Below are 27,790 nucleotides of genomic sequence, written 5' to 3' on the forward strand. Positions count from 1 at the left end.
TTACTTCACCACCCTTCAGTGCCGTGCTCTAGAAAGCATTGTAGTTTCTTGCTTCACCACCCTTCAGTGCCGTGCTCTAGAAAGCATTGTAGTTTCTTGCTTCACCACCCTTCAGTGCCGTGCTCTAGAAAGCATTGTAGTTTCTTGCTTCACAACCCTTCAGTGCCGTGCTCTAGAAAGCATTGTAGTTTCTTGCTTCACAACCCTTCAGTGCCGTGCTCTAGAAAGCATTGTAGTTTCTTGCTTCACAACCCTTCAGTGCCGTGCTCTAGAAAGCATTGTAGTTTCTTGCTTCACAACCCTTCAGTGCCGTGCTCTAGAAAGCATTGTTGTTTCTTGCTTCACAACCCTTCAGTGCCATGCTCTAGAAAGCATTGTAGTTTCTTGCTTCACAACCCTTCAGTGCCATGCTCTAGAAAGCATTGTAGTTTCTTGCTTCACAACACTTCCAGCCACTCACAATTTTAAGGCCTCCCAAAGGGAGTGGTTACCGGTCCTCATGCATCTGCAGCTCAGGATGCAGTTTAACCACACACTGGGAGAATTCCCTTCATTCTTCCTGGCCCCACGAAATCACTGCTCGCCCAAAGGCAGAGAATAGCCCCTTGATACACACCTACTCTGCAGGCTACAAAATGTACTTTACACTTCACTGCATGCTGGTGCTGTAAGAAGAATTCTGGTTTCAATTTGATGTCCTATAGGATGAGACTGAGCGTGCTAAGTGATCATGGTACTCCTGAAGAAACAATGACCCCATCAGGATACTTCTCTCTTTAGTGGTTCTCCCCACGGGTTACACTCCGGTTCCCATGCATTTCCAATGCGAGTCTGCGGGTAGTGGAATCAAATCACTAGTCCTAGCGCTTCCTCTGCTTCCGCCCCTTGGTGTGAACTTTCTCCGGCATCATGCTCTGACGTAAGCCATCATGCTCAGGTGAACAGCTTTTGCATACTCAATTCTTGCTCTACTGACTTAATTAAGATTCTACGGTCTGAAGTGATCTCGTCATTGCGTCTTTATCTGAGGGACTGGTACCAGCTGCAATTAGGCCATTCTTAAAAAAGGCTGGTCTGGACCCCAACTTTCGTCCCATTTCTTCATCAGCTAAGGTCACTGCAAAAATTGTTCATTCCCAGTTACAGCTCACAATTTGGCTTTTGCCCACATCACAACACTGAATCTCTTTTGCTTTCAGTTTTGATTACATTCGTCAGGATTTAATTCGGGGGAATAATACCTCCCAGTGCTGCTCAATATATCTTCAGCCTTCTTGATCACCTGCAAGATTTAGGGGATGTCCTCTGGCTTTCTTCTTTCCTTTCTGACCGCTGCTACCAGGTCAGGATGAGTGACCTCTACTCTGCTCAATACTTACTTGCTCCCTCTCTGCTCTGTTCTTTCTGGTTTAAACTTTACACAGATGATCTTCAGTTTTTCTTCCCTATTACTTCCTCTGTTGATCTCCCTGCCTGTTAAAAATGAACGAATGGCTAAGGGAAAACAGACTCTCTCAACATTAGAGAGCCTGAAATCCTGATGCTATCCCGCACTTCCCCAGGAGAATCTCCTATTCATTTTCTGTTTGAGGTGCATTCTCCCATCCAGTCAAGCGCCTGTAACCTAGGGCTGGTGGGTGACTCCTCATTGCCCATGCAGGCTCACATTTCCTCCACTTACTACTACGAGCTCTGTCTTTTGTGCTCTTCTTTCCACCTCTGATTTACAGACACTGAAGCAATCTCTGGTCTTGTCCTCATTTGATTTTTGTAATGTCTTGCTGCTAGGTTTGCCAAAATCCTATCTTCAAGCTTTGCAATGAATCCAGAACCCGGCAGCTAGACTGAGTGAAGACATTCCTCCCTCCTGGCTGATTTACAGTGCCTACCTATTACCTGAATATTGAAGTTCAAGACTTTATCTCTGCCATCCATGGGACTGCTCTGGCACGTATTCTTCACAATTCGCTCTCTTCGTCCCATCGTGTGCCGTGTGCTGTTATTTTACTGTAATTGCACATTGTTTCACTTGCTGCTTTCCATGCACTGCTCTTTTTCATTATGCACGTACGTTTGTTATCCGCTGAGATCTGTGGAGGACGGGGTGACAGCATTTTAGCATCCCCTTATGTGTGGCTGCACCGGTTCCACACCCCAAAAGCTGTCCCTGTCTATACTGCCATTTTCATGGATTATTCTCTCCTGCTGCCTTCTCCATTCCCAAAAAACCATGCCTTGAAGTTCCACTTCCACTGGAGAGTCATTTAGCTTCATTTTGTACATCTGGTAGTCCTCATAGCCAGATACATTTAGCGATCTTAAAGTAAGCTGGATACGTCTTCTGGATAACTTTAGCACAGATGTTTAGACTGACCAGGGTTTTATTTATTTTATTTCTTTAAAGTATTTATAAGCTGCCCGGTGACTACAGCTCTGAGGGGCTTACAATGTAAACATTCATAAAAATTAAAACGCACTTAAAACGATAAACGAGGAGAGAGGGGAATACTCTGCTGTGGGCAATGCTACTACCGAAGGAGGAAGGGCTGTGCCACGGCTGCCACCACAGAGAAAGCACGAGCTCCCATCAGGGGCACTTACTGGCCATGGGGTAGGTGGGTTAGAAGTGAACGGCTACAACTCCCCAGAAACCAACTGGACTGACACTGGCTCCAGCAAGGAAAAAGGACAAAGGCAGCCGATACTCAGGCCACAGCTTCAATGCTTCACTTGGTAGCTATTTCAATTCCTACAAACCCTGTGCTAAGATACTGGCGGGAGAGGCTGGGTGTGGGATCTTACAAATAAATCTAACAATTATGCCCACAAACAAGAGAGAAAGATTCACATTGTGAAACTGAACCCTTGCAAAGCGAGTGTCCTGCTGCTGACAGAGGGCATGGAGCGGCAGCGAGGCCAGCGTACCGGAGGTAGAAGACTTCCTTGGTGCAGCGCTCCTGATACACGAACATGTTCTTCCTGTTCACCACAGAGAAGGCGTTGAGGACGGAGCGCAGAGCCTGGATTGCTGGCAGAGACAAGAAGGTAAAACACAAGTTCATAGGAAAGGAGAAACTCATTCCCTAAGCCATCGTTCCTCTGTACCCACAATCTAACACACACCCTTCTCTGCCCCGTTATACAGACACTCCTCTGTACCCACAATCTAACACACACCCTTCTCTGCCCCGTTATACAGACGTTCCTCTGTACCCACGATCTAACACACACCCTTCTCTGCCCCGTTATACAGACGTTCCTCTGTACCCACAATCTAACACACACCCTTCTCTGCCCCGTTATACAGACGTTCCTCTGTACCCACAATCTAACACACACCCTTCTCTGCCCCGTTATACAGACGTTCCTCTGTACCCACAATCTAACACACACCCTTCTCTGCCCCGTTATACAGACGTTCCTCTGTACCCACAATCTAACACACACCCTTCTCTGCCCCGTTATACAGACGTTCCTCTGTACCCACAATCTAACACACACCCTTCTCTGCCCAGTTATACAGACGTTCCTCTGTACCCACAATCTAACACACACCCTTCTCTGCCCCGTTATACAGACGTTCCTCTGTACCCACAATCTAACACACACCCTTCTCTGCCCCGTTATACAGACACTCCTCTGTACCCACAATCTAACACACACCCTTCTCTGCCCCGTTATACCGACGTTCCTCTGTACCCACAATCTAACACACACCCTTCTCTGCCCCGTTATACAGACGTTCCTCTGTACCCACAATCTAACACACACCCTTCTCTGCCCCGTTATACAGACGTTCCTCTGTACCCACAATCTAACACACACCCTTCTCTGCCCCGTTATACAGACACTCCTCTGTACCCACAATCTAACACACACCCTTCTCTGCCCCGTTATACAGACGTTCCTCTGTACCCACAATCTAACACACACCCTTCTCTGCCCCGTTATACAGACACTCCTCTGTACCCACAATCTAACACACACCCTTCTCTGCCCCGTTATACAGACGTTCCTCTGTACCCACAATCTAACACACACCCTTCTCTGCCCCGTTATACAGACACTCCTCTGTACCCACAATCTAACACACACCCTTCTCTGCCCCGTTATACAGACATTCCTCTGTACCCACAATCTAACACACACCCTTCTCTGCCCCGTTATACAGACGTTCCTCTGTACCCACAATCTAACACACACCCTTCTCTGCCCCGATATACAGACGTTCCTCTGTACCCACAATCTAACACACACCCTTCTCTGCCTCGTTATACAGACGTTCCTCTGTACCCACAATCTAACACACACCCTTCTCTGCCCCGTTATACAGACGTTCCTCTGTACCCACAATCTAACACACACCCTTCTCTGCCCCGTTATACAGACGTTCCTCTGTACCCACAATCTAACACACACCCTTCTCTGCCCCGTTATACAGACGTTCCTCCATACTCACAATGTAACACACCACCATCCCTCCCTCTTATACAGACATTCCTCCATACTCACAATGTAACACACCACCATCCCTCCCTCTTATACAGACGTTCCTCCATACTCACAATGTAACACACCACCATCCCTCCCTCTTATACAGACATTCCTCCATACTCACAATGTAACACACCACCATCCCTCCCTCTTATACAGACGTTCCTCCATACTCACAATGTAACACACCACATCCCTCCCTCTTATACAGACATTCCTCCATACTCACAATGTAACACACCACATCCCTCCCTCTTATACAGACGTTCCTCCATACTCACAATGTAACACACCACCATCCCTCCCTCTTATACAGACATTCCTCCATACTCACAATGTAACACACCACCATCCCTCCCTCTTATACAGACGTTCCTCCATACTCACAATGTAACACACCACCATCCCTCCCTCTTATACAGACATTCCTCCATACTCACAATGTAACACACCACCATCCCTCCCTCTTATACAGGCGTTCCTCCATACTCACAATGTAACACACCACCATCCCTCCCTCTTATACAGGCGTTCCTCCCTATTCACAATGTGACACATCACCCCCCTCCCTTCTTTTCATGTTGGTACACACCTCGGGACACTCCCATGCTTGGCCCCATCTTTAGCCGGGGGTGAATATGGATGACTGTGCGCCACACAACATCACAGGTGAAGTGCCCTGGCATAAACTGCATTGTTGCAGCCAAGTAATCCCGAGGCTGGAAGCTCTCCTCTGCCGAGTAATCTATAAAGAGTCACGAGTCTCATAAGAACATAAGAAATTGCCGTAAGAGGTTAAAACCAAAGGTCCATCAAACCCAGAATCCTGTTTCCAACAGTGGCCAATGCAGATTACAAATCCCTGGCAAGTACCCAAAACATTAGTTAGATCCCATGCTTCTATTGCCAGTATCAGCTGTGGCTATTCCCTAAGGGGCGGATTTTAAGAGCCCTGCTCGCCTAAATCCGCCCAAATCCGGGCGGATTTAGGCGAGCAGGGCCCTGCGCGCCGGTGAGCCTAAGGGGTTTTCGGAGGGGGGGGGGCGTGTCGGGGGCGGGACCGAGCGCAGCGCCGTTTTGGGGGCGTGTCGGGAGGGTTTCGGTGGCGGGTCCGGGGGCGTGGTTACGGCCCGGGGCGGTCTGGAGGCGTGGCCGCGCCCTCTGGACCCGCCCCCAGGTCGCGTCCCGGCGCGCTAGCGGCCCGCTGGCGCGCGGGGATTTACGCCTCCCTCTGGGAGGCGTAAATCCCCCGACAAAGGTAAGGATGGGGTTTAGACAGGGCCGGGCGGGTGGGTTAGGTAGGGGAAGGGAGGGGAAGGCAAAAGAAAGTTCCCTCCGAGGCCGCTCCGATTTCGGAGCGGCCTCGGAGGGAACGGAGGTAGGCTGCGCGGCTCGGCGCGCGCCGGCTATACAGAATCCATAGCCTTGCGCGCGCCGATCCCGGATTTTAGCGGATACGCGCGGCTCCGCGCGTATCTACTATAATCCCGCGTACTTTTGCTGGCGCCTGATGCGCCAGCAAAAGTACGCCTATTCGCGCGGTCTGAAAATCTACCCCTAAGTAAACTTGATTAATAGCAGTTAATGGACTTCTCCTCCAAGAACTTATCCAAACCTTTTTTGAACCCAGCTACACTAACTGCACTAACCACATCCTCTGGCAACAAATTCCAGAGCTTTATTGTGCATTGAGTGAAAAAGAACTTTCTCCAATTAGTCTTACATGTGCCACATGCTAACTTCATGGAGTGCTCCCTAGTCCTTCTATTATCTGAAAGAGTAAATAACCGTTCCCTGTACGTGTCCGGATCAGTCCAGACTGCTGGGTTTTGCCTCCCTTCCAGCAGATGGAGACAGAGAAAAACTTTGAGAGCACCCCCTCTTAAGCCAGAGTGCTACCTGCATCTCTTCAGTATTTCTCTGTGTTCAGCAGATGGAGGTGGTGCAAAACCTGCAGCCCTGAACCAGTTTGAGTTTAAAAAAAAAAAAAAAAGACCTCTCGTGATTTTGTAGACCTCTATCATATCCCCCCCCTCAGTCATCTCGTCTTCAAGCTGAACAGCCCTAATCTCTTTAGCCTTTCCTCATAGGGGAGCTGTTCCATCCCCTTTATTATTATTTTGGTTGCCCTTCTCTGTACCTTCTCCAGTGCAACTATATCTTTCTTGAGATGCAGCAACCAGAATTGCACACTGCACTCAAGGTGCAGTCACACTATGGAACTTACAGAGGCATTGACTTTTTCCGTTTTATTTGCCATTCCCATTTTGAATGCCGCCGGGTATGATGTCACCACGGCAGTCCCTTTAAATGAACACTGGTCTTTTGCCGTGTTGCGTGGCCATTTTAAATGTCTTTGATGCGGAATTTGGACATTACATGTAACTAGTTGATTTGTGTACCTTCTATATAAGTGTGACTTCAGTATTTAAGATGGGTTTAAATGTATTTTCTTTTGTCAATTTTCAGAAAGACACTGATATTTCCTGGAATGCCCCGATGCAGTTTCAGAAACAGTATAAGGTTATGTTAGGTCAGTTGTATTGGGAACAAGCTCTACTGCTGCCTGCGATACTCCTTACTATTAAGGGAAGTTCTTTTTAAATGCAATTAAAAAAAAACCAAACAAAAAAAGCTTTAAAAAAAATTTAAGATCAATGTGACTTTTTATGCACATTTGAAAAATGGACCTATGATTGTTTATATCCCAGGCATTTTGTGCAAGAAAATCATTTGCACGTACGGGTGATATAACAGTCCCTCTGTCATCTTTACTGTTTGCATTATTGGTATCTTTTTTTTGCTTGGTCTCTGGTAGATCTTTAGAAATTGGGATTGATAATCACATTGAGAAGCTTTAACCACTTTGTATTGAATGCTATTTTTGTGATTGGACTGTTTCGTTACTGCCTTCATTTTCTGACTCTCTTTTTTGGTTTTGTGGATTTACAATTGTTTGAGTCATGGCACACTTTACATTGGAGAAGGAACACAGTTATACTAATGAACAGATTGCAGAGACCTTAAAAAGTGTTTCTCTCTTTGAACAGAGTGGATCAGAGTCCTCAGCTACCTGGGACGAACTTAGTACAACTCAGATACAACTTATTAGGACAGAATTATACAGTGCTACATTAGTTGAATATCTGAAAAGCCAGAGGATCCTTGTGGACTTCGTATTAATAAAGAGCCCAAGCTCTATTGTGAGTACCCTGAATTCTTAGAAAAATGGGCATCCATTGTCAACAAATGCTCTATGGATCTGATGATTCTTATTGTGGACCAAGCCAAAAAAATCACCTTGGAATTACAGGAACAAACATCCTCGCTTCTTGAGAAAATTAAAAAAGAATCAGTGCTGGACATCTTTGACACTGCACTGGGGGATTTCCAATGATCCATGGACAAATTTCACGCCAATCTTAAGGCATTTAAAAATCAAGAAATTTCAAAGGGACAAGGCTGATTATAAATGTGGTCCTATTTATTCTTGGTTGAATCCATCTAAACCTGCTAAAAAGGTATCTTTCAACTTTTCATCTGATGAGTCATGAGGAAGCGATGAAGATTTTTAATTCAGCTCAGTTAAGTTACAACTAAATGATAGTTCTGTTTTTTTAAAAGATTCTACTTGTTTTATGTTCAAATATTTATATACTTGCCTTTTTTAATTGTATAACGCTTATATAACTCTGTTAAATGTAAAACGCTCCGGCGTAAGTTCCTGTTCACTGTACACAGACGTGATATCTTTGATGAGCGGCGGTATATAAAAATTTATAAATAATAATAATAATAATAATAATCTACCATCTCGTCCAGGCAATGTTTTAGTCCGTCCACCACAGAGAGGCCGACCCACTAGGAATCAACTTCACTACAATTACAGTCAAAACACAGGATGGAACTGTCCATGGACATGGTCTCAAATGAATCCCACTTGACATCTTTTGAAACACTACCTTCACAGGTAAGACAGTCAATAATTATCAATTTATCAACCATTTCGCTTTCAGCTTGTCAAGAAAGAATCTTCAACTAGGGCCCTTCCTTTTGTACCCACTTGCTCACATGATTCATTTCAATTCAGATGTGACCTTTTCAAATTTATTCAGCAATTACAACGAAAAATCTAATTTGGATAGAATCTGGTAGTTTCTTTCCAGACATCTCTGGTAAAAAAAAATCCTTCCAGATGGGTCCCCCCATGCCCTATGAATCCAATTCTATATACATTTCAAACCAAAGTCTTGTGGGACATTGAGAATTTGGAGAAAGCCAGATTGAGGCAGTTTTTCAACATATCCAAAATCGAAAGAAGTGCTTTAATGGAGTTGCAACATCGTCAGGATATTGTCATCAAACTGACCAACTAGGACAGTGCTATTGTTATCATGGACCTCATACAGTATGAAAATGAAGTCTGGTGACAACTCCATAATACTCATTTTATGTACAATTAGAGGCTGATCCCACTGAATCTATACAAACTTTGATTTATGTTGTAACACAAGGCTTTGAGGCCAGATTTCTAACAGATAAAGAATGGAATTTTCTGATTAAAGAACATCCCTGGGTTCCTGTTATCTACATACTTCTGAAGAGCCACAAGAGTTTACAGGACCCTCCCGGCTGTCCAATTGTATCTGCTCATGATTCGTTGTTGGAACCTCTTTGCCTTTTTTTGGACATTCTGTTAAAGCTGGCAATACCAATGGATGCTTCTTTTGTTAAACCAGCACGCACATTCTTCATTTTTTGGAGACTGTACATATTAAAGAGGATTTCCTTCTCATCTCATTTGATATTGAGTCATTGTATACTGTGAATCCTAAACATACGCATTATTTGAAGTCAGACTGGTTCTATCACGTTGGCTAAGACCTCAACATATTCCCACTGAATTTGTTATAGAATTAGCTGAAATAGTGGTCACAAAAAATTATTTCATATTTAAAAGTAGTTTTTTTCAAATCCAAGGGATATCCATTGGTGCTGCCATGGCCCCCGACATTGCAAATATTTTTGTGGCAGCCTTTCAAACTCGACATATTTACGGTAACGCATGGAGTACCCAGCTAGCCTGCTGGAGAAGATCCATTGATGATGTGTTTGTTATTTGGAAAGGTTCAATCGATGAGCTACAGCGATTCCATCAGTGGCTGAACTCTTGTGATTCTCATTTGAACTTCATTATGACTTATTCAACCACACAGATTTCTTTTCTTGATATTGCTATTATTCGTTCTGGTTCTTCTTTACAATCAACCATTTATCGCAAACTGAAAGAATGCAACAACTTACTTGCTTTTGATAGCTGCCATCCTACTGCTCTAAAACATAATTTACTTGTTGATCAGTTTCTCAGAGTGCATCGTATATGCTCTGAGACGGCTGAATTTAAAAAAAACAAGCTCAACTATTAGTCAATAGGTTCCTTGATAAAAGATACCCATATTTTACTGTTAAACGAGCTTACCGGAGGGTTCTCTATAACCACTTAGAATTGCTGTTGGTTCCTAAGTCTTATGAAGAACCTAATGAGAGGTTGACATGCGTGTTGAGACATTCTCTGTCTTCTCCGAGGATTTGTAATATAATATGACAGCATTGGAACATTTTGTTCGCTTTGCTTTTTCAAGGGCATCTAATATCAAAGATCTGGTGGCTCATTCAAGTTCCCCTTCTGAAATGCCATCTAACTTTGAAGCAATTTCATCATGTGATCAATCTACTATCTGCAACATGCAAATCACGGAGAAACAAACTGCAACCTCGACTGGAAAATTCATTACTCTCACCATGACTTTGACCTGCAAATTGAGATATATTGTTTATTTACTTCAATGCCCATGTGGTTTATTATATGTTGGAAAAAAACCACTTGATCTTTTCGTGTTCGTCTCCTTGAGCATAAGAGCTGTATAAAAACAAACAAACCACAGGCACCCATTGTTGCTCATTTTGCTATGGATGGACATTCCTTTTGCGACATTAAATGGTCCATTTTGGACCAGATTAAATAAGATTGGCAGGATGGGAATTGGGAAAAAAAAAGTTATTACAGCGTGAACAATGGATTTTCCATCTAATTCAGTGCATTCAGCCGGGTTAAAATGCCAAGATTGAATGGTGTCATTTTTTCTAAAACTTAAGGTCATACCCTTTCTTTAAAATTAATGATAACACTTTTCTGAAAAACATGGGACTCTGTTCATATTAATAAAGCTCTGCTTAAATTCTTGTATTTTTCTCAAGAATGCCACTGGGTATGACGTCACCATAGCAGTCCCTTTAAACTAATGCTGGTCTTTTGCCACGTTGCGTGGCCATTTTAAATGTCTCTGATGCGGCGTTTGGACATTACATGTAACTAGTTACATTACATGTAACTCTTTTATATAAGAGCACCTTCAGTATTTAAGATGTTTTTAAATGTATTTTCTTTTATCAATTTTCAGACAGACACTGATATTTCCTGGAACGCCCTTGATGCAGTTTCGGATGAAACATAACGTTATGTTGGGCACGGTTGCACTGGGAACAAACTCTACTTCTGCTCCCTATACTCCTTACTATTAAGGGAAGTTCTTTTTAATTGCAGTAAAAAAAATAACTTTAAAAAAATTTAAGATCGATGACACTTTTTATGCACATTTAAAAAATGGACCTATGATTATTTATGACCCGGGCATTTCTTTCAAGAAAATCATTTGCACGTATGACGGTCCCACTGTCATCTTTTCTGTTTGCAATATTGGTGTCTTTTTTTGCTTGATCTCTGGTAGATTTTTATAAATTGGAATTGTTAATATAGTGAGAAGCTTTAACCACTTTCTATTGAATGCTATTTTTGTGATTGGACAGTAACATAGATCATTCAAGACGCCTGGGTTTTGCATCCCTGCCAGCAGATGGAGATAGAGAAAAGTTTCACTGACACTGCTACATAACCCAGTATGCCACCTGCATTCCCTCAGTATTGACCTGTACCCAACCAAAGATGACAGCAACAACCATAAATTTCCAAGCAAACTTCTAAGCAAACTCCCTCTTACTGATGCTAGTAATAGCAGTGGCTATTTTCTAAGTCAACTTAATTATTAGCAGGTGATGGACTTCTCCTCCAAGAACTTATCCAATCCTTTTTTTAAACCCAGTTACACTAACTGCACTAACCAGATCCTCTGGTAACAAATTCCAGAGTTTAATTGTGCGGTGAGTGAAAAACTTTCTCCGATTAGTTTTAAATGTGCCACATGCTAACTTCATGGAGTGCCCACTAGTCCTTCTATTATCCGAAAGAGTAAATAACAGATTCACATCTACCTGTTCTAGACCTCTCATGATTTTAAACACCTCTATCATATCCCCCCCTCAGCAAAGATTGTTTTAGATCTAAATTACCTGAGAAATGCTGGGCACTTTTCACTAGTATACATATAAGTATACAAATAAACATCAATATACCCTACCTAGACAATAAAAAAAATCACAGATTTATAAATCGAATACATGTAATTACAGCTCTACAGGACTGTAAAAAAAAAAAAAGCCAGTGAAACACACAGAAGAACATTATCACTACCCCAAAAATTCACTTGCATTCAGTTTTCAAATCTAATAAGTATCTAAACTAATAAATTGATCTGCCATGAGAAAAAATTCTGGATTGCTGAAGTCCCAGTGCTGAGACATGAAATAAAGCTGATCCGTGGTACTACAAGAACGAAAATTATCAGGTAAGAACCAGTTTTCCTTTCCCTGTACGTACCCGGATCAGTCCAGACACTCACACCTTGGAAAGTTTAAAAAGCTAAGGTTCAAATTTTTAGCAAGAATCTTTTATAAGAGACCTGAAACTCATGCAAAGAAGAGAATCTAGCAGATATTTCATCTAATTTGCAGCTTGGTTAGATAATGTTCCAAGGGACAACAAGGCAGCCTCAATACAAGAGGATACTGATTTCTCTAGGCACGTAATAACTAACCATATCATTTCTAATGTCACAGCTGATGATGAAATATTGTCCACACAAGGCGTTAACATGAACAAAGAGCAGAAAGTACCTTTCCTGTTCTTGGGGTGACCCAACCAGCGAAGAACCCGGTATGGAAGCTTTCCCCAAGTCTGGTTCTCCACCCAACACCAGGGATGATATGTTCAACAGCTGTAGCAAAGATGGGCATTCGTGACTCGATGTCTTAGCTGGAATCGAGGGAGCGGAGGATGCCCCTCCAAGCTCTTGAGGCACATTAATTTGTTCATACTGTAAATGAAACACCTCAAGGCTAGGCTGTAATAAAGGAGAGGCTGCTGCTGGCTCAGTTGGGAGGACCCGAAAATGTCCTTCCTTTTTTTTCCCATTCTGAGACGAGGAAACAGTTAAGCTCAGATTTCCTCTAAAGGCCACACCCCATAGACACACAGCTTTGGCATGATGGCTTGTCACAGGGCAAGCACTTGTAGGATCAGGCATCCCCTCTTGATGACCTCAAGTGGCACAGTGCGACTCCTGCCTCTGGGAAAGTTGCAATATCCAAGCTTCCTTCTACTGGTCCCATCACTGCAGGGAAGGTGCTCTGGTAGGGTCGAGACGCCCATCTTGATGACGTCAAGCGGCACAGAGTGACTCCTTTACAGCATTCCTTACATGTATCTTCATGAATAGATTCATCCACTACTCCAAGAGGAACATTTACTGCACTCCTTACATGTATCTTCATAAATAGGTTCATCTACTACTGGAAGAGGAACATACAGCACTTCCTACATGGATTGTGTTTCACCTACATGCCTTTTTCAGTGATGCCCAACCAACCAGATAAAGACGATTCACCTGTAGCTTCATTTTGTATATTCTGAGCCATAAAGGTGACTGTTGTAGAAGTGATTGTTTATTGGTATAGCCTAATTATATTTGGTGTACTCATATCCCAGTTACCATCCTGGGAATTAAGTTTTATATGAATACTCCTTTTTTACTTGTTTAAAGAAGAAATGCTGGCCTAATTCAGTGATTTCTTCAACAAAGTTTTATTCCAGTCGCATGATTGTTTAAAGTAGACTATTGGATATATTTGTCTTTTTCTTTCTTTCTTTTTTTTTTTTTTTTTAAATATTGACCATGTTTAACTATCCTGTGGAGCTGTTATTCCGTTAAATTGATTTATAAGTCTGGGGTTTCTTTCACTGTCAATAGGATATATAATTTTTCCCACATATGAAACCTTTAACAGATTTAAAAGAATGCAGAATAAAACTATGATTCCTTCTTTTATATTTCAATGACAAACCAAATCAATGAGTTCTGTGGTTAATTAATAGATTTGTAAGGTTTGGATCTTTTTTCTGCTAAGTTGAAAAGATAAGACATCTTCAGAAATGCACACAAGTACCATCGTTGGGAGCCAGGCGCTGTCGGTAGGAAGTGTACGGAGTCTCACTCTTCCAGATGTCTTCCTCACTCTCTGCCACCAGAAGCGTGTTACAGACGTGACTATCATGTAAGTCCTGCAGCAGTAAACGCTGGAAAACAGAAACAGCAGATCAAAGGAAATATGAAAATACTTGACAAAGAACAGGGACCACTGCCATTGTTACCAAATTCCTGAAGAAGGTTTCAGAAAGAAATTCTTCAGTTCTACTGATCACAAGCCAACCCTGCAGAACACATGAACCTAAGATATGCCATCAAGTCCAGTATCCTGTCTCCAACAGTGGTCAGTCCACCTCACACGTACTTGGTAGATCCCAAAAAGTAGACCTATTTCTTGTTACTCACTCCCAAGGATGGCAATAGCTTTCTTGAGTGTACCTGAGTAATGTTTTTTTAGACTTTTCCTTCAGAAACTTGTCCAAACCTTTTTTAAACCCTGCTATACTAGTCACCTTGACTAGCAACAGCTTGATTGTACACTGAATGAAAAAATACTGCCTACAATTTGCCACTATATGTAAAAGATAACAGAGTCAAGCAAGATAAAAATCTTGCAGGAAACACAATGCAATGTGGAAACCTTATGGATATAAATTGTGTGTGTGACAGGTAAGAGTATTGCAGTGGGTGTATACTACTGGCCACCTGACCAAAATGAAGAAACAGACTGTGAAACACTAGCTGAAATTTAAAAAGCAAATTAATTTGGCAAAACAGTAACAATGGGAGATTTCAATTACCCCGGTATTGATTGGATCAATATCTCATCAGGACATGCTAGAGAGGTTAAGTTTCAAGATGCTTCATTAAGCAATTGTTCCTAGAACTGATGAGAGGGGCAGGTAGTTAGGTCTAGTCCTCCGGTGAATGCATGACCTGTACAAGAGGTTACTGTAGTGGGGCTAAATCATAGCAATCAAAATGCAATCAAATTTGACAATTACTGGAGGGAGGGCATTAAGTAAAAGTACTACAGTAGCAGAAAACTTTCAAAAGGGAGACTACAATAAAATGAGGAAATTAGTAAAAAATTAAGAGGAGTGTTTGCAAAGGTTACAACTTTGCATGATGTGTGGAGATTGTTTTATTATTATTGGTATGGTGTTTTTAAACAAGGGGAAACTCCATGAAACTAACAAACAGCGCACTATCAAGCTGTGGAATCTGTTGCCAGAGGATGTGATCAAGGAGACAAGCATAGCGGAGTTTAAAAGAAGTTTGGACAAGTTCCTGGAGGAAAAGTCCATAACACATTGTTAGTCAAATAAAGAAAGCTATTACTACCCCAGGAGTAACAGGAATTAGATCTGCTTTATGGAATCTGCCAGGTACTTGTGACCTGGATTGGCCAATGTCAGGATGCTGGGCTTGATGGACCTTGGTCTGACCCAGCATGGCAATTCTTATTTGAGAGGATAAATAACTGTCCTTTATTTAACCATTCCAGCATATTCATGATTTTATAAGCTCCTATTATGCCCCAACTCAACCATCTTCAAGCTGAAGAGCTCTAACCTGTTCAGCCTCTCATCACTGTGAAAGACTTCAAAGGGGCGTGGGATAAACACTGCGGATCCATAAAGTCAAGAGGCCACCAATGAAGAGTGGGTGACTCGCCAGAATGATGGCTATTGACACAATACCCTTACTAAATAAACATACACATGCTTACTGTGACTCCTACATCGCTCTAAGCTTCAACAGCAAGAGGTAATGGAAAAAAGGATTTGCACTCATAAAGAGGGGAGTAGCTGGCTTGTTACGGCGGTTACTACCCCAAACCAAATATGCCTGATACTTCACTTTCAATGCATATACAGCATAGCTCTCTGCTTCAATGACAGGGGAGAAGAATAACTGATACTTCACACATCCAGCAGAGCTCTCTGCTACAACGGCAAAGGAGAAGAAAAAGGGTTCGCACTCAAAACGCGGGGAGTAGCTGGCTTGTTACGGCAGTTACTACCCCAAACCAAATGTGCCTGATACTTCACTTTCCATGCATATCCAGCATGGTTCTCTCCTGCATCGGCATGGGAGAAAGACTGATACATCACGCATTTCCAGCATAGCTCTCTGCTTCAAGGGCAGGGGGGAAAAAAAAACAAAAAAACCTGATGCTTCACGCATATCCTGCATAGCTTCAACGACAGGGGTGAAGAAAAAAAAGGATTCACAATCACAAAGCGAGGAGTAGCTGGCTTGTTATGGCGGTTACTACCCCAACCAAATGTGCCTGATACTTCACTTTCAATGCATATCCAGCATGGCTCTCTGCTTCTACAGCAGGGGAGAAGAAAAAAAAAAAAAAAAAAAAAAACCAGCAAGAGCTGTACAACATAGTCTAGGTAAAACAAATAAGCATGGGTGTAGCTTGCTTATCGCGGCGGTTACTGCCCCTACTACCCCTAACTAATCAAGCTAGATATTTCACTTGCATGCAGCTCCATCACTGCTCTCTACATTAATGGTGGGGGTGGAAGGGGAATAGAACAAGGAGCTAAGAGTAACAGATAAGAATGAGAGAAAAAATGTGTGAGGCTTGCTGGGCAGACTGGATGGGCCATTCGGTCTTCTTCTGCCGTCATTTCTATGTTTCTATGTTTCTATCACAGGGGAGCCGTTCCATCACCTTTACCAATTTTTATTGCTCTTCACCTTCGCGCTATTTCTTTAATGGAGATGGAGCAACCAGAACTGCACACAATATTCAAGGTGTGCTTGCACCATGGATCAATATAGAGACAATACGATATTTTCCATTTTCTTCTCCATTCCTTTTTGGATCATTCATAATGCTCTATTTGCTAACTGGTGGGCAGCATATTACACCTGCACTTACCCAGTTAAAATGGTTTCCAACAGAACAATGGATTGCTTATAAAGCAGGCATGACAGTTTTTAAATTGATAAACACGAATAAATGTCCATGGGCCAAAGGAAAATTAGTTCTTACCTGATAATTTTCGTTCCTGTAGTATCCGGATCAGTCCAGACTCATGGGTTTTGCCTCCCCTCCAGCAGATGGAGACAGAGAAGTTTTGGTGGACTCTGTCCTAAACCCTGAGGTGCCATCTACAGACTGTCAGTATTTTAATGTATCCAAGCAGAATGATTCAAAACCCTACATAACTATCTATCTGCTATAACGGGTTCAAACCCATAGAAACCAGGCTTACTAACCCAAATGGTAGCAGAGCCTGTACAAGATTGGAAAACTTCATTAAAAAAGTTCAAATAATGTAATCACTTATCTGCAGAGCAAAGTAACCAAGCACTGACAAGCGGACTCTCCGTTATTCCTATGGTGAAAAGGGCGGGCCTCTGGACTGATCCGTGGTACTACAGGAACGAAAATTATCAGGTAAGAACTAATTTTTACCCGGATCAGTCCAGACTCCTGGGATGTACCAGAGCTCTTCTACCCAGGATGGGACCGTGAGAGTCCCGCTCGGATCACACCTTCACCAGAACTCCCAGAGTCTGGAGCTCGCACATCCAACTGGTAATGATGAGTAAAGGTGTGAAGTGATTTCCAAGTGGTTGCTCTACAAATCTCCTGTGGCGAAACCTGTTGGCACTCAGCCCACGAGGCTGCCTGGGAATGTGTAGAATGCGCACGGAGACCCTCTGGGAGAGGACGACCCTGAAGGAGGTAAGCCGATCCAATAGCCTCTTTCAACCAATGGGCTATAGTAGCCCTCGACGCTTCATGACCTCTCCTGGGACCACTCCAGAGGTCAAATAAATGATCCGACATGCGAAAACTATTTGTAACCTCCAAATAATGCAGCAAGGCTCGGACGTCTAATCTTCGTAAATCATTGGAATGGGGATCAGAAGGATCCAAACCAGAGAAGGATGGCAGTTCCACAGACTGATTCAAGTGGAAAGAAGAGACCACCTTCGGAAGAAAAGAAGGAACTGTCCGCAAAGAAACTCCCGAATCCGTAACCCTCAAAAAGGGCTCCATGCAAGACAATGCTTGAAGCTTTGAAACTCTGCGAGTCGAAGAAATGCCCATGAGGAACGACACCTTTAAGGTAAGATCCTTCAAAGTAGCCCTTTTTATGGGCTCGAACGGCACATTACATAGAGCTTTAAGAACCAAGTTCAAATTCCATGACAGACAAGGTCTTTTCTAGTGGAGGACGCAGATGATTTGCTCCTTTAAGAAAACGCGCGGCCAAAAAAACTCCTCGTAACTTTCCACGGAAACATCCAAGAGCCACTACATGCACACATAGCGAGTTGCAGGACAATCTTTAGCGAGGCCGGCCTGTAAGAAGGAGAGAATATCTGCCACTACCACCCGAGTGGGATCTATGCTGTGTTGAATGCACCAGGCCTCTCACACTAACATAAGCTAGAGAGGTAGAAGTCTTTTGTGACCGTAAAAGAGTAGCTATCACCGCATCTGAGTATCCTTTGCTCTTCAAACGTTGCCTCTCAAAAGCCATGCCGTGAGACAGAAGCAATCCGCCTTGTCCTAACAGACGGGCCCCTGATGCAGAAGATTCGGCAATTCTCTGAATCGTAGTGAACCGACCACCATTGGGTTGACTAGATCTACAAACCAGGAACGCCTCGGCCACTCTGGCGCAATTAGCACCACTTCCTCTGGATGGGTCTCTATTATTCAAAGCACTCTTCCAATTAATGGCCAAGGTGGAAACACGTACAGCAGGACTGCCGTTGGCCAGGGAAGAGCCAGGGCATCCACTCCTTCCCCCGGCGCCGACTGAAGAAACGAGAAGCCTTTTCAGAACGTGGCCATGAGATCCATGCTTGGCCTGGACCACGCGTTGCATATCATCTGGAAAGCTTCTGCGGAGAGTTCCCACTCTCCAAGATCGAGACGGTGGCGACTGAGAAAGTCGGCTTGAACGTTGTTGACCCTGGCAATGTGAGAGGCTGCGATATGACGAGATAGTGCTCTGCCCAATGAATCAGGAGCTGAGCTTCCAATGCCACCGGTTGGCTCTTGGTTCCTCCTTGGCGACTGATATAAGCCACCATTGTTGCGTTATCCGACAGGACTCTGACAGATTTCCCCTGCAGAAGCGGCAGAAAGGCTTGCAACGCCAATCTCGCTGCTCTGGTCTCCAGACGGTTGATTGACCAACTGGATTCTTCCAGCGACCAGAGGCCCTGTACCGATTTGTCTTGACAGACTGCTTCCCAACCGGTGAGTCTGGCATCTGTGGTCAGAGCCACCAGTTGAGCAGAATCCGTAAGGGGAAGGAGAAGGTGGAACTGTTCGGAAACGTAATTCCAATGGGAAAGCAATGCTGACTGCAGAGATCTCATATGAGCAAAGGCCCATGGTACCAACTCTAGAGTAGAGGTCATAGAACCAAGGACCTGCAAATAATCCCATACTCTTGGAGGATTCTTGGACAACAAAATCTTGAATCTGTCCTTGCAGCTTGACAATGCAGTCCTCGGTGAGAAAGACTCTTCCACACTGTGTGTCGAACAAAGCTCTCAGGAATTCCAAAGACTGCGAAGGAGTCAGGTGGCTTTTGGCGAGGTTGACTACCCAGCTGAGAGACTGTAGTAGCTGAAGCACTCTGCTCACCACCGAACGACAGAGCTCCTCCAACTTTGCCCGAATCAGCCAGTCATCCAGATAGAGATGCACAAACACACCTTCTTTTCTCAGGTGCGCAGCAACTACAATCATGATTTTGGTAAAGGTCCTGGGCGCCCTAGCCAGACTGAAGGAAAGAGCACAAAATTGAAAATGATCACCCAGTACGGAGAACCGCAAGACCTTCTGGTGGTCTGGATGGATGCCGATGTGTAAATACGCTTCGGTGAGATTGAGGAACGCTAGGAACTCACCCTTGTGAACCGAAGCAATGACCGATCGCAGAGTCTCCATGTGAAATCGTGGAACACGAAGGCATCTGTTGACTCGCTTCAGGTCCAATATGGGCCGGTAGGTGCCGTCTTTCTTTGGAACCACGAAATAAATGGAGTAATGCCCTTTTCGCCGGCCCTCTGGGGGAACTGGAACTATTGTCCCTAGATCGATCAGGCGCCTTACAGTGTCCCTGACCGCCTGCTGTTTCTCTTCGTAGGAGCAAGGGAGATTAGGAAGCGATCCCGAAGATGCAGAGCAAAATCTAAAGCATAGCCTTGTCTTATCACCGTGAGGATCCATTGATCTGATGTTAATTTGGTCCACTCCTCGTAAAACTGAGACAGTCTGCCTCCCATCAGCGAAACAGAGGAATGGACCAGCCACGTCTCATTGAGAGGATTTGACTCTTTCTGTGGACTGAGAGGCTCTGTATCTTCTGAATCTACGGCCACGAAAGAACTGAGACCATGAATGCTGCCTGCCTGCAGATTGTCTGGAGGACCCCGACGAACGGGAAGCTCGGAATCTGCGATTCCCATGGAAATGAGACTGGGAAGGGAAGGAACTCCTAGGTCTAAGGCTTACCCTCCGGCAAGCGATAGACCTTGTTTTCTCCCAAGGATTGGATCATATCCTCCAGTTCCTTTCCAAACAGCAGTGACAAAGGTGGGAGTAAATTCCCCTCCCCCAGCGCGGCTAGCTCAGCCGTGTGAAAATTCTGTAAAATGGCCCCCGTTCCTGCGCTGAGCGAGAACGGGTCCACTGTGTCCTGCTGCAGGCGCTCAAGCTTTCCTGACTCGCGGCGCGGTTTAGAAATGCCATTGCCGGTGGCGGACGTTCCCTCACCCCCGGGGAGGCAAGCGGAACAGAGGCAGTCTCTAGAGACATGCGTGCATCTCCGCACGCCTTGCACGCTGCGGCATGAGGAGAAAATGAAACTGCTACACCAGACTAACAGGAACGCTGACAGAATAAAAGTCCCACCCCCAGCGCAGCCAGATAACAGAGGGAGACCTGGCACAGCGAGGCACTCTGCCCCTGAAACAGGAGAAAAACAAAACAAAACTTTAAAAAAAAACAAAACCTGTTCGACGTCTTCCTGGGTCCTCTGCCCCCGATGGTGAGCGAGCAGGGCTCCCCAGTATCACCCAAAGATCTGGGAGGGGGGGAGCTGGAGCAGATACGGAGGTTGTCAACCCCTCGGCTCCCAATGCCTCAACTACCAGGGGGGATAGTCCCCTCAGGACCTGCCGACCCCCCGGGAGGCTCAGACGGCTGTAGAAAATCTTTTTTTTTTTTAACTAACTAAACTCCTGTCTCTACTTTTTCTTGGGTTTTTTTTTTTTGGTTTTTTTTTTACACAGCTAGCTGACTAAGACCAGACTGTAGGTTTTGCATCTCCACCATCTGCTGGAGACCGAGAAATACTGACGGACTGTAGGTGGCACCTCAAGGTTTAGGACAGAGTCCGCCAAAACTTCTCTGTCTCCATCTGCTGGAGGGGAGGCAAAACCCAGGAGTCTGGACTTATCCGGATACGTACAGGGAATGTAAATTTAAAAATGTATCATCCCTCACGCCAACTGCACCCCTCGCATCGAGACATGCTAGATGTGCCATCTGTTTGACTTGCTTGTTTCTCATCTACAAGGGAATCGGCCTTCTCTGTTGCAGCACCTACATTACGGAAAAGCCTTCCAACTGAACTAAGGTTAAGCCATTGCATTAAATCTTTTAGGCTCTCTCTAAAAAGCTTCCTCTTGCAATAAGCCTTTAGCTAAACTTGAAACAGCATAACTTTATAAGGTAAACATCTGGATTGATTATGGTGCATGTTTAAGACAGCATTTTGTCCCTGACTGTATTTATGTATTTGTTTGTATGCTTGACAATAATTTTGATAAGTTTGTCCCTGTTTTGCATTATATATCTTATTTTATGTGTGGTTTTTTTTATAATTGTATATCGCTTAGGCCTCAGTGTTAAGCTATTAATACATTTTTAATGAAATGAAATAATGAAATATACAGACCTCCATCTCAAACAGAAGAAACAGATTTAACGGAGGATATTCACAAAACTGCTATGAAAGGGGACATGGTAGTGCTAGGAGATTTCAGTCTGCCAGATGTTACTTGGGACCTCACAACTGCAGAGTCTTCTAGAAGCAGGGAGATAAGGGATTCTGTGCAGAGGGAACTTTCATCAGTTGGTAACAGAATCCACACAGGAGGTGGGGGCGATACTGGACCTGCTGGTTACCAGTGGGGAGAGGATTTCTAGCTGATCACTGCAATGCTTTCTATGTAGTTTTTCTCAGTTTGTTTTCAACAGACTGCAGCTAGTTCAACACATGGTTCTGCATAGGTGACTTACAAATAAACTGAGCACCCCAGGTACGGACCCTAAAGTGACTGAGAGGATTAGGAAGTGCTGGTGCTACATGGAGCTCACTCAGAGGAGGAGGGGCGCTATCAGTGGCGTGCAAAAGGGATCTGTCCTTGGACTGGTTTTTTTCAACATTTTCAACAGCAATATTGAGGAAAAGCTATTGAGAAAGATGGTCTTTTTGCAGATTATACCAAAATCTGAAACGGGGAGACACCCAGGAATATGTGGAAATCATGAGAACAGATCTAGTGAAACTTGAAGAAGGGGCTAGAGTTTGATGGCTAAAACTGAATGCAAAAATGCAGTCAGTACTGAAGCAAGAAACCTTAAAGAGTGAAAATGCCTCCAAAGAATAAGAAATGTAATCTCACTCTTATGCGTGCTATTCATAGTAACACATCTGTTTCATACAATCTAGCACTGGACTGCACAAACTGATCTCATGGCTTATGTCTAGTTTGTGCTTGCACATTTATAATCATTGCACACTAGGATAGCACTACAGGATGGGGGAGGGGGCTATAATTTTCCTATGCATGAAAGCAGCGCTGGTTCTGGGGGTGATTGCATTAGATAAGATGACAGCAAGAGCCAAAAAGATACTTGGCTGCACAGGGAGAGGAATGGTCAGCAGAAAAAAAGTTGATACTGCCCCCGTATAAGTCCCTGTTGAAATCTCATTTGGAATAGTGGAGAACAGGTCTGGAAATGCCCTTAAATGATATAAACAGGACGGAGTCTGTTCAGAGGGCATCCTAAAGCATATGGAGACAAAGAAAGATCTAAACATATATATCCTAACGGAAAGGTATGGAAGGCATTTAAGATACCTCCATAGTATGAGGGGTCATGAGATGAGGGTGAAAGGGGGTAGACTCGGGAGTAATCTTGGGAAATATTCCCTCACAGAGAGGGTGTGGATGCATGGAACGGCTCCCAGTGGAAGTTGAGGAGACGAGGACAGTATCTGAGTTCAGGATAGCCTGGGGCAAGCACAGGGGATCTCTGAGAGGGCAGCAGCAAGTGTAGGGTTGAGAAGTTTGTGTAGGTGGCTCTACAGACTTTTTCTGCCATCTGGTGCCACCAGTCTTGATTTTCAGACTTCTGGTATTTACATAGAGATGATTTAAAGAATGTTTTCCATTGTATTTGTATTCACAACCTGCTTTAGCTGATGATACAGGCACGTTGGAGTCCTTCGTATCTGTGCACGCTTTATTTAAATCCATTATCACAGCCTCTGAACTGGGATATTCCAGTTTTGCAAGTATTTTTGGAAGATACCTTCCTCCACACCATGCATTTCTAAGCTACTGTGGCTTCCCTCCTAGTCTAATTTAAAAGCGGATTTCTTTCCTTTTTAAATGTCAGCGCCAGCAGCCTGGTCCCACCCTGGTTAAGGTGAAGCCCTTCCAGTTGGAAAAGGCTCTTCTCCCCCAGTCCCTAAGAAATCTAAAACCCTCTTCCCTGCATTGAGACTCTGGAGCTCTGCCTGCCTCTGGGGTCCTGCACATGGAAAGGGGAGCATTCCTGAGAAAGCAACCCTGGAGGTTCTGGATTTCAGGTTCCTAATGGCTTAAATGTAGTGTCCAGAACTTCCTCATTAGCTTTCCTATGTCACCGTGACAGCCAGCTTTCCCCCAGCACTCTAAAACCTTATCTAATTGCATGTGAGGTCTGCTACCTTCACACCCTCACACCTACCAGCAACTCAGCTTTCTACATACCCAATGATCAAATCACCAACCATAACTGCAGTCCTTAATGGAGAGCAGGTCCTAGCTACGCGATCACTTCTGCACACCCAGGTGATGCTCTCCTCCCAGGTGGCCTTCCTCCTCCCAAGCCTGCCAGACTGGAGTTGGGAACCTCTCTACTCTCTCCTCTATATACCTGCCTGAGAGACCGACACATCCATCGCTGATACTGATCAGTGAAATTACAAACCATTTCTCGCCAAGAACAATGCCATCTCTCCTTCAGAAAGAAACTGAAAACCTGGTTGTTCACACAAGCTTACCGTTGAAGGAACCTCGATCAACCAACATTGACTCTCACCCTTCAATTTCTTCCCTAATCACGCCCCCCTCCCCTTTTCAGTCCCTGACCTGACACCACCCCCCCTGCTCACCTCTCCTTCTCTCCTCCTCCCACAGGATATATTATGTTAATAATCGCCAAGGATAAATCTCTATTTAAGTCTCGCTACTCTATGGTTTTTAGTTGATTATTTTATCACTCTGCAGTTGTTATCGTTTTAAATCTTTCCTGTCTTCCATCTCCCATGTTTTTCGCTCCCTGTTTTTTATAACTTTACCTTCTACTTCGCTGTTAATTGGTTTCCTCTGTTATATTGTAAACCGGTACGATAAGACCTCATCTTGAGTATCGGTATAGTAAAAGAATTTAAATAAAAATAAATAAATACATTTCTGTGTGGAAGCGCACTGGAGAAGGAAGCATTTGAGACTCACCTGGTTGACAGTCCTACACATCTCATTGATATTCCGGACTATAGCTTGATGCAAACGCAGACACTCTTCCACTTCACTCCTGCTACTGCCCTGAGGTGAGCAAACACTCCTGTGAGGAAAGGAAAGTGAATGTTACTGAAACTCCAGAAGGGAGAAGATCACACAGACAGATCCAGTCACTGGGGCCCTTAAGAAGCTCAAACAGCAAAGCCCTCCCTACCTGCCGCATGAAAAGAAACCTAAAAATAGGTGAACTTTCTAAGGGCTTTAGTCTGCTCCAAGTAGAAGGCATAAGAACATAAGACTTGCATACTGGGTCAGACCAAAGGTCCACCAAGCCCAGCATCCTGTTTCCAACAGTGACCGAGCCAGGTCACAAGTACCTGGTAGGATCCCAAGGGGTAGAAAGATTCCAAGCTGCTTATCCCAAGAATAAGCAGGGGATTTCTGCAACTCCACCTTAATAATTATGAATGGAATTTTCCTCCAGGAACTTGTCCAAATCTTTTTTTAAATGCAGCTACACTAATAGCGTTCACCACATCCTCTGGCAAAGAATTCCAGAGCTTAATTATGCATTAAGTAAAAAAAATATTTTATCTTATTTTTAAATGTATTACCCAGTAACTTCATTGTGTTGCCCCTGGTCTTGTACTTTTTGAAAGAGTAAACAACTGGTTAACATTTCATCGTTCTATTCCACTCATTATTTTTAGACCTCTATCATATCTCCCCTCAACCGTCTCGTCTCCTAGCTGAAGAGTCCTAACCTCTTTAGCCTTTCTTCATAGCGGAATTATTCCATCCCCTTTATTATTTTGGTCATAAGTCATAGGATTCAGTATAGCCAATCAAAGAGGTAGAGGACAAAGTGTCATTGAAAAATTCATCTACATGGGACAGAAATATGTAGATTGCCCTCATATTTGCCAAAATCACAGAAAATGAGACCGCTCAATCTCCATATTTAAAGCCATTGGAGACAATGATTAGAGGTCAAAAAGCCACCTTTGCTCACATCTAATCAGTAGTATAGAGAAAGTCCCACCTCTTGGGGAAGGTATAAGGGTATCAGTAACAAAAAACTTAGAGGGATTTTTCAATGACAGTTCAAATTTCTCTCTGACATCTTGTCTTCTGCACTGATTCATAATGGCTTATGCTGTATATGTTTGTACCTTCACTTCAGGTTTTTGACAGCTTGTATGTATACCCCCAGACTAGCCAATTCTGACCCTGTGATCTGCAGTGGATTGGTTCCGTTTTCTCAGCGTGAAAAAACCTGTTTAAATAATTTTTATAAGACTTTTTTCTAGTATATTTCTCTAAAAGCTCGTGAAAGTGCTGTGTCAATGTATTGTTGTGATTCTCTAAAAACAGACACTTAGAACCAACAGCTATAGAGAAAAGGATTTTTATTTAAATGCTCTAAAATATAAATCTTAATTATTACATAATAAGGCATCTTATGGAGAGGCAGAGTGCCACGCAAGGCATCAACAAACTCCCTCTCAAATGATTCACTGATAACAAGGCTTTTTATAGATTTTACAGTTATACATTTCCAACCTATAAACTAGGTTTCATAATTCTCTGAATTTCTATGATTGGCTTACTATTATAAACAAACAATCTGAATGGCCATATGTTATTTGCTCTCAGTCTCCATGCTAATTATCCTTGCCTCATATGCAAATGAATTTATCCAAGGGTTGCAATTAGTTGGAATATCAACTGACCTTGTATCTTAATTGATGGAATGTCAACTGGCCTTGTATCTGTTTAAGAATGTTATAATCTTAGATGATATGTGAATTGGCTTTGTATCTGTTCAAGAATGTTCTATAATCTTAGAACAGCTTTTAAACTAGAACAAGGGGGAAAGCCGACAGTCACTCAGCAGTGCATGGTTTGGAGGAATGTATCCTTGAAGGATACTAATGAAACAGGAGAGTTAGGGCATCCCAACAGAGAGGTTCCAATAAAAGCAAACATAGTCCATGTGCCTATAGGCAAAAAAATCACCTGAGCTAAAGATTTACCAACCAAAGGGTTAAGTTGAGCATTAGAGACCTTCCCAGACCTTCAATAGCCTCCCAAATTGACTCCAATGTAAACTGGATTGGTCTTACCAGGGAAAAACTTGTCAGGGAAGCTGAAATATCCACAATACATTGAAGAGGGGCAGAAAGTCCTTCTTCCATCTGCAGGTGACTGACACCAGATGTTTCCCTGTCTCATCCGGAGCTGTTCAAACTGGGAGTTGCAGCAACCTCAAGCAGCCTCCCAGCCTCTGAGAAGGAAGCAGTCACACCAGCGGCATCAGCCCGTGCCACTTCGATTCCAGGGGCCAATCCCCATGCTGCAGCTGGGTTCAATGGAGAAGTCCAAATAATCGGGGAGAAAGATATAATTGAATCTGGGGAAGAGGTGAGTAAATCCCTCTCGACCAATTCCCAATGATTTGGCATCCGATTTTGGTGTCGCCTGTACAATGTGAGTATCCATTGGGCTGAGAAGAGGGGAATCAGGAGGGGCCATGGAGAAAACCCTCTCCTTAGCCCTTCTCTTTTGGCTGGCGTGACACATTGAAAGGGTATGAATTTTCAGAAAAAAACAGAGATCACACCATGCTGTAAAGTGTTACACTGCTATGTTGGATCTTTCCCTTTATTTACTTATATTTCACATTTTTGTTCTTCAAAGCAGATTACATTCAGGTTCAGGTATCATAAATTTCTCCAAAACCGTTCCAGTGTTAAGCCTAACCAGGGATATCACAAGGAGACACAAACTGCTATCCAATTAGACAATGTGCATTTGTCACAGCAAGCTCAGATCTATTTTGGGTCAAAAAGAAACAAACTCTGGGTGGACTTTCTATGGGCTTTATATTTTAGACTGTACAGGGCTTGTTGACCTTTGTGGAAATGTGGCCATGGTTGCACCCATTTATTAGTTTATAAAAATTGCCATTAAAAGCAAAATAGTTTTCTGTTAAGACCAATCCAACTGACATATGCATGCAGTAGGAATATGCAGATCTCCTGACAACCTTCAATGTCTCCATCTGTTAGCAGATAGTGACTCAATGTCAAGAGTTACTAGAGAACTGTCTTGGA

At 43.6% G+C, this 27,790-nt stretch overlaps 1 protein-coding gene across 4 annotated transcripts in view; it reads right to left on the bottom strand.

Annotated features, from left to right (window-relative positions):
* Positions 1 to 27,790, bottom strand: part of SZT2 (SZT2 subunit of KICSTOR complex) — a 446,100-nt gene that overhangs the window by 192,080 nt on the left and 226,230 nt on the right. For all 4 annotated transcript variants that reach the window (XM_029618788.1, XM_029618789.1, XM_029618790.1 and 1 more), the window contains exons 41-44: positions 24,669 to 24,777; positions 13,894 to 14,023; positions 5,087 to 5,239; positions 2,926 to 3,028 (exon numbers count right to left, since the gene is read on the bottom strand). In XM_029618788.1, coding sequence (XP_029474648.1) covers positions 2,926 to 3,028; positions 5,087 to 5,239; positions 13,894 to 14,023; positions 24,669 to 24,777 — 495 coding nt within the window. The remainder of the gene's footprint in view (positions 1 to 2,925; positions 3,029 to 5,086; positions 5,240 to 13,893; positions 14,024 to 24,668; positions 24,778 to 27,790) is intronic.

This window comes from Rhinatrema bivittatum, chromosome 10 (assembly GCF_901001135.1).
Source record: "Rhinatrema bivittatum chromosome 10, aRhiBiv1.1, whole genome shotgun sequence".
Lineage (NCBI taxonomy): Eukaryota > Metazoa > Chordata > Amphibia > Gymnophiona > Rhinatrematidae > Rhinatrema > Rhinatrema bivittatum.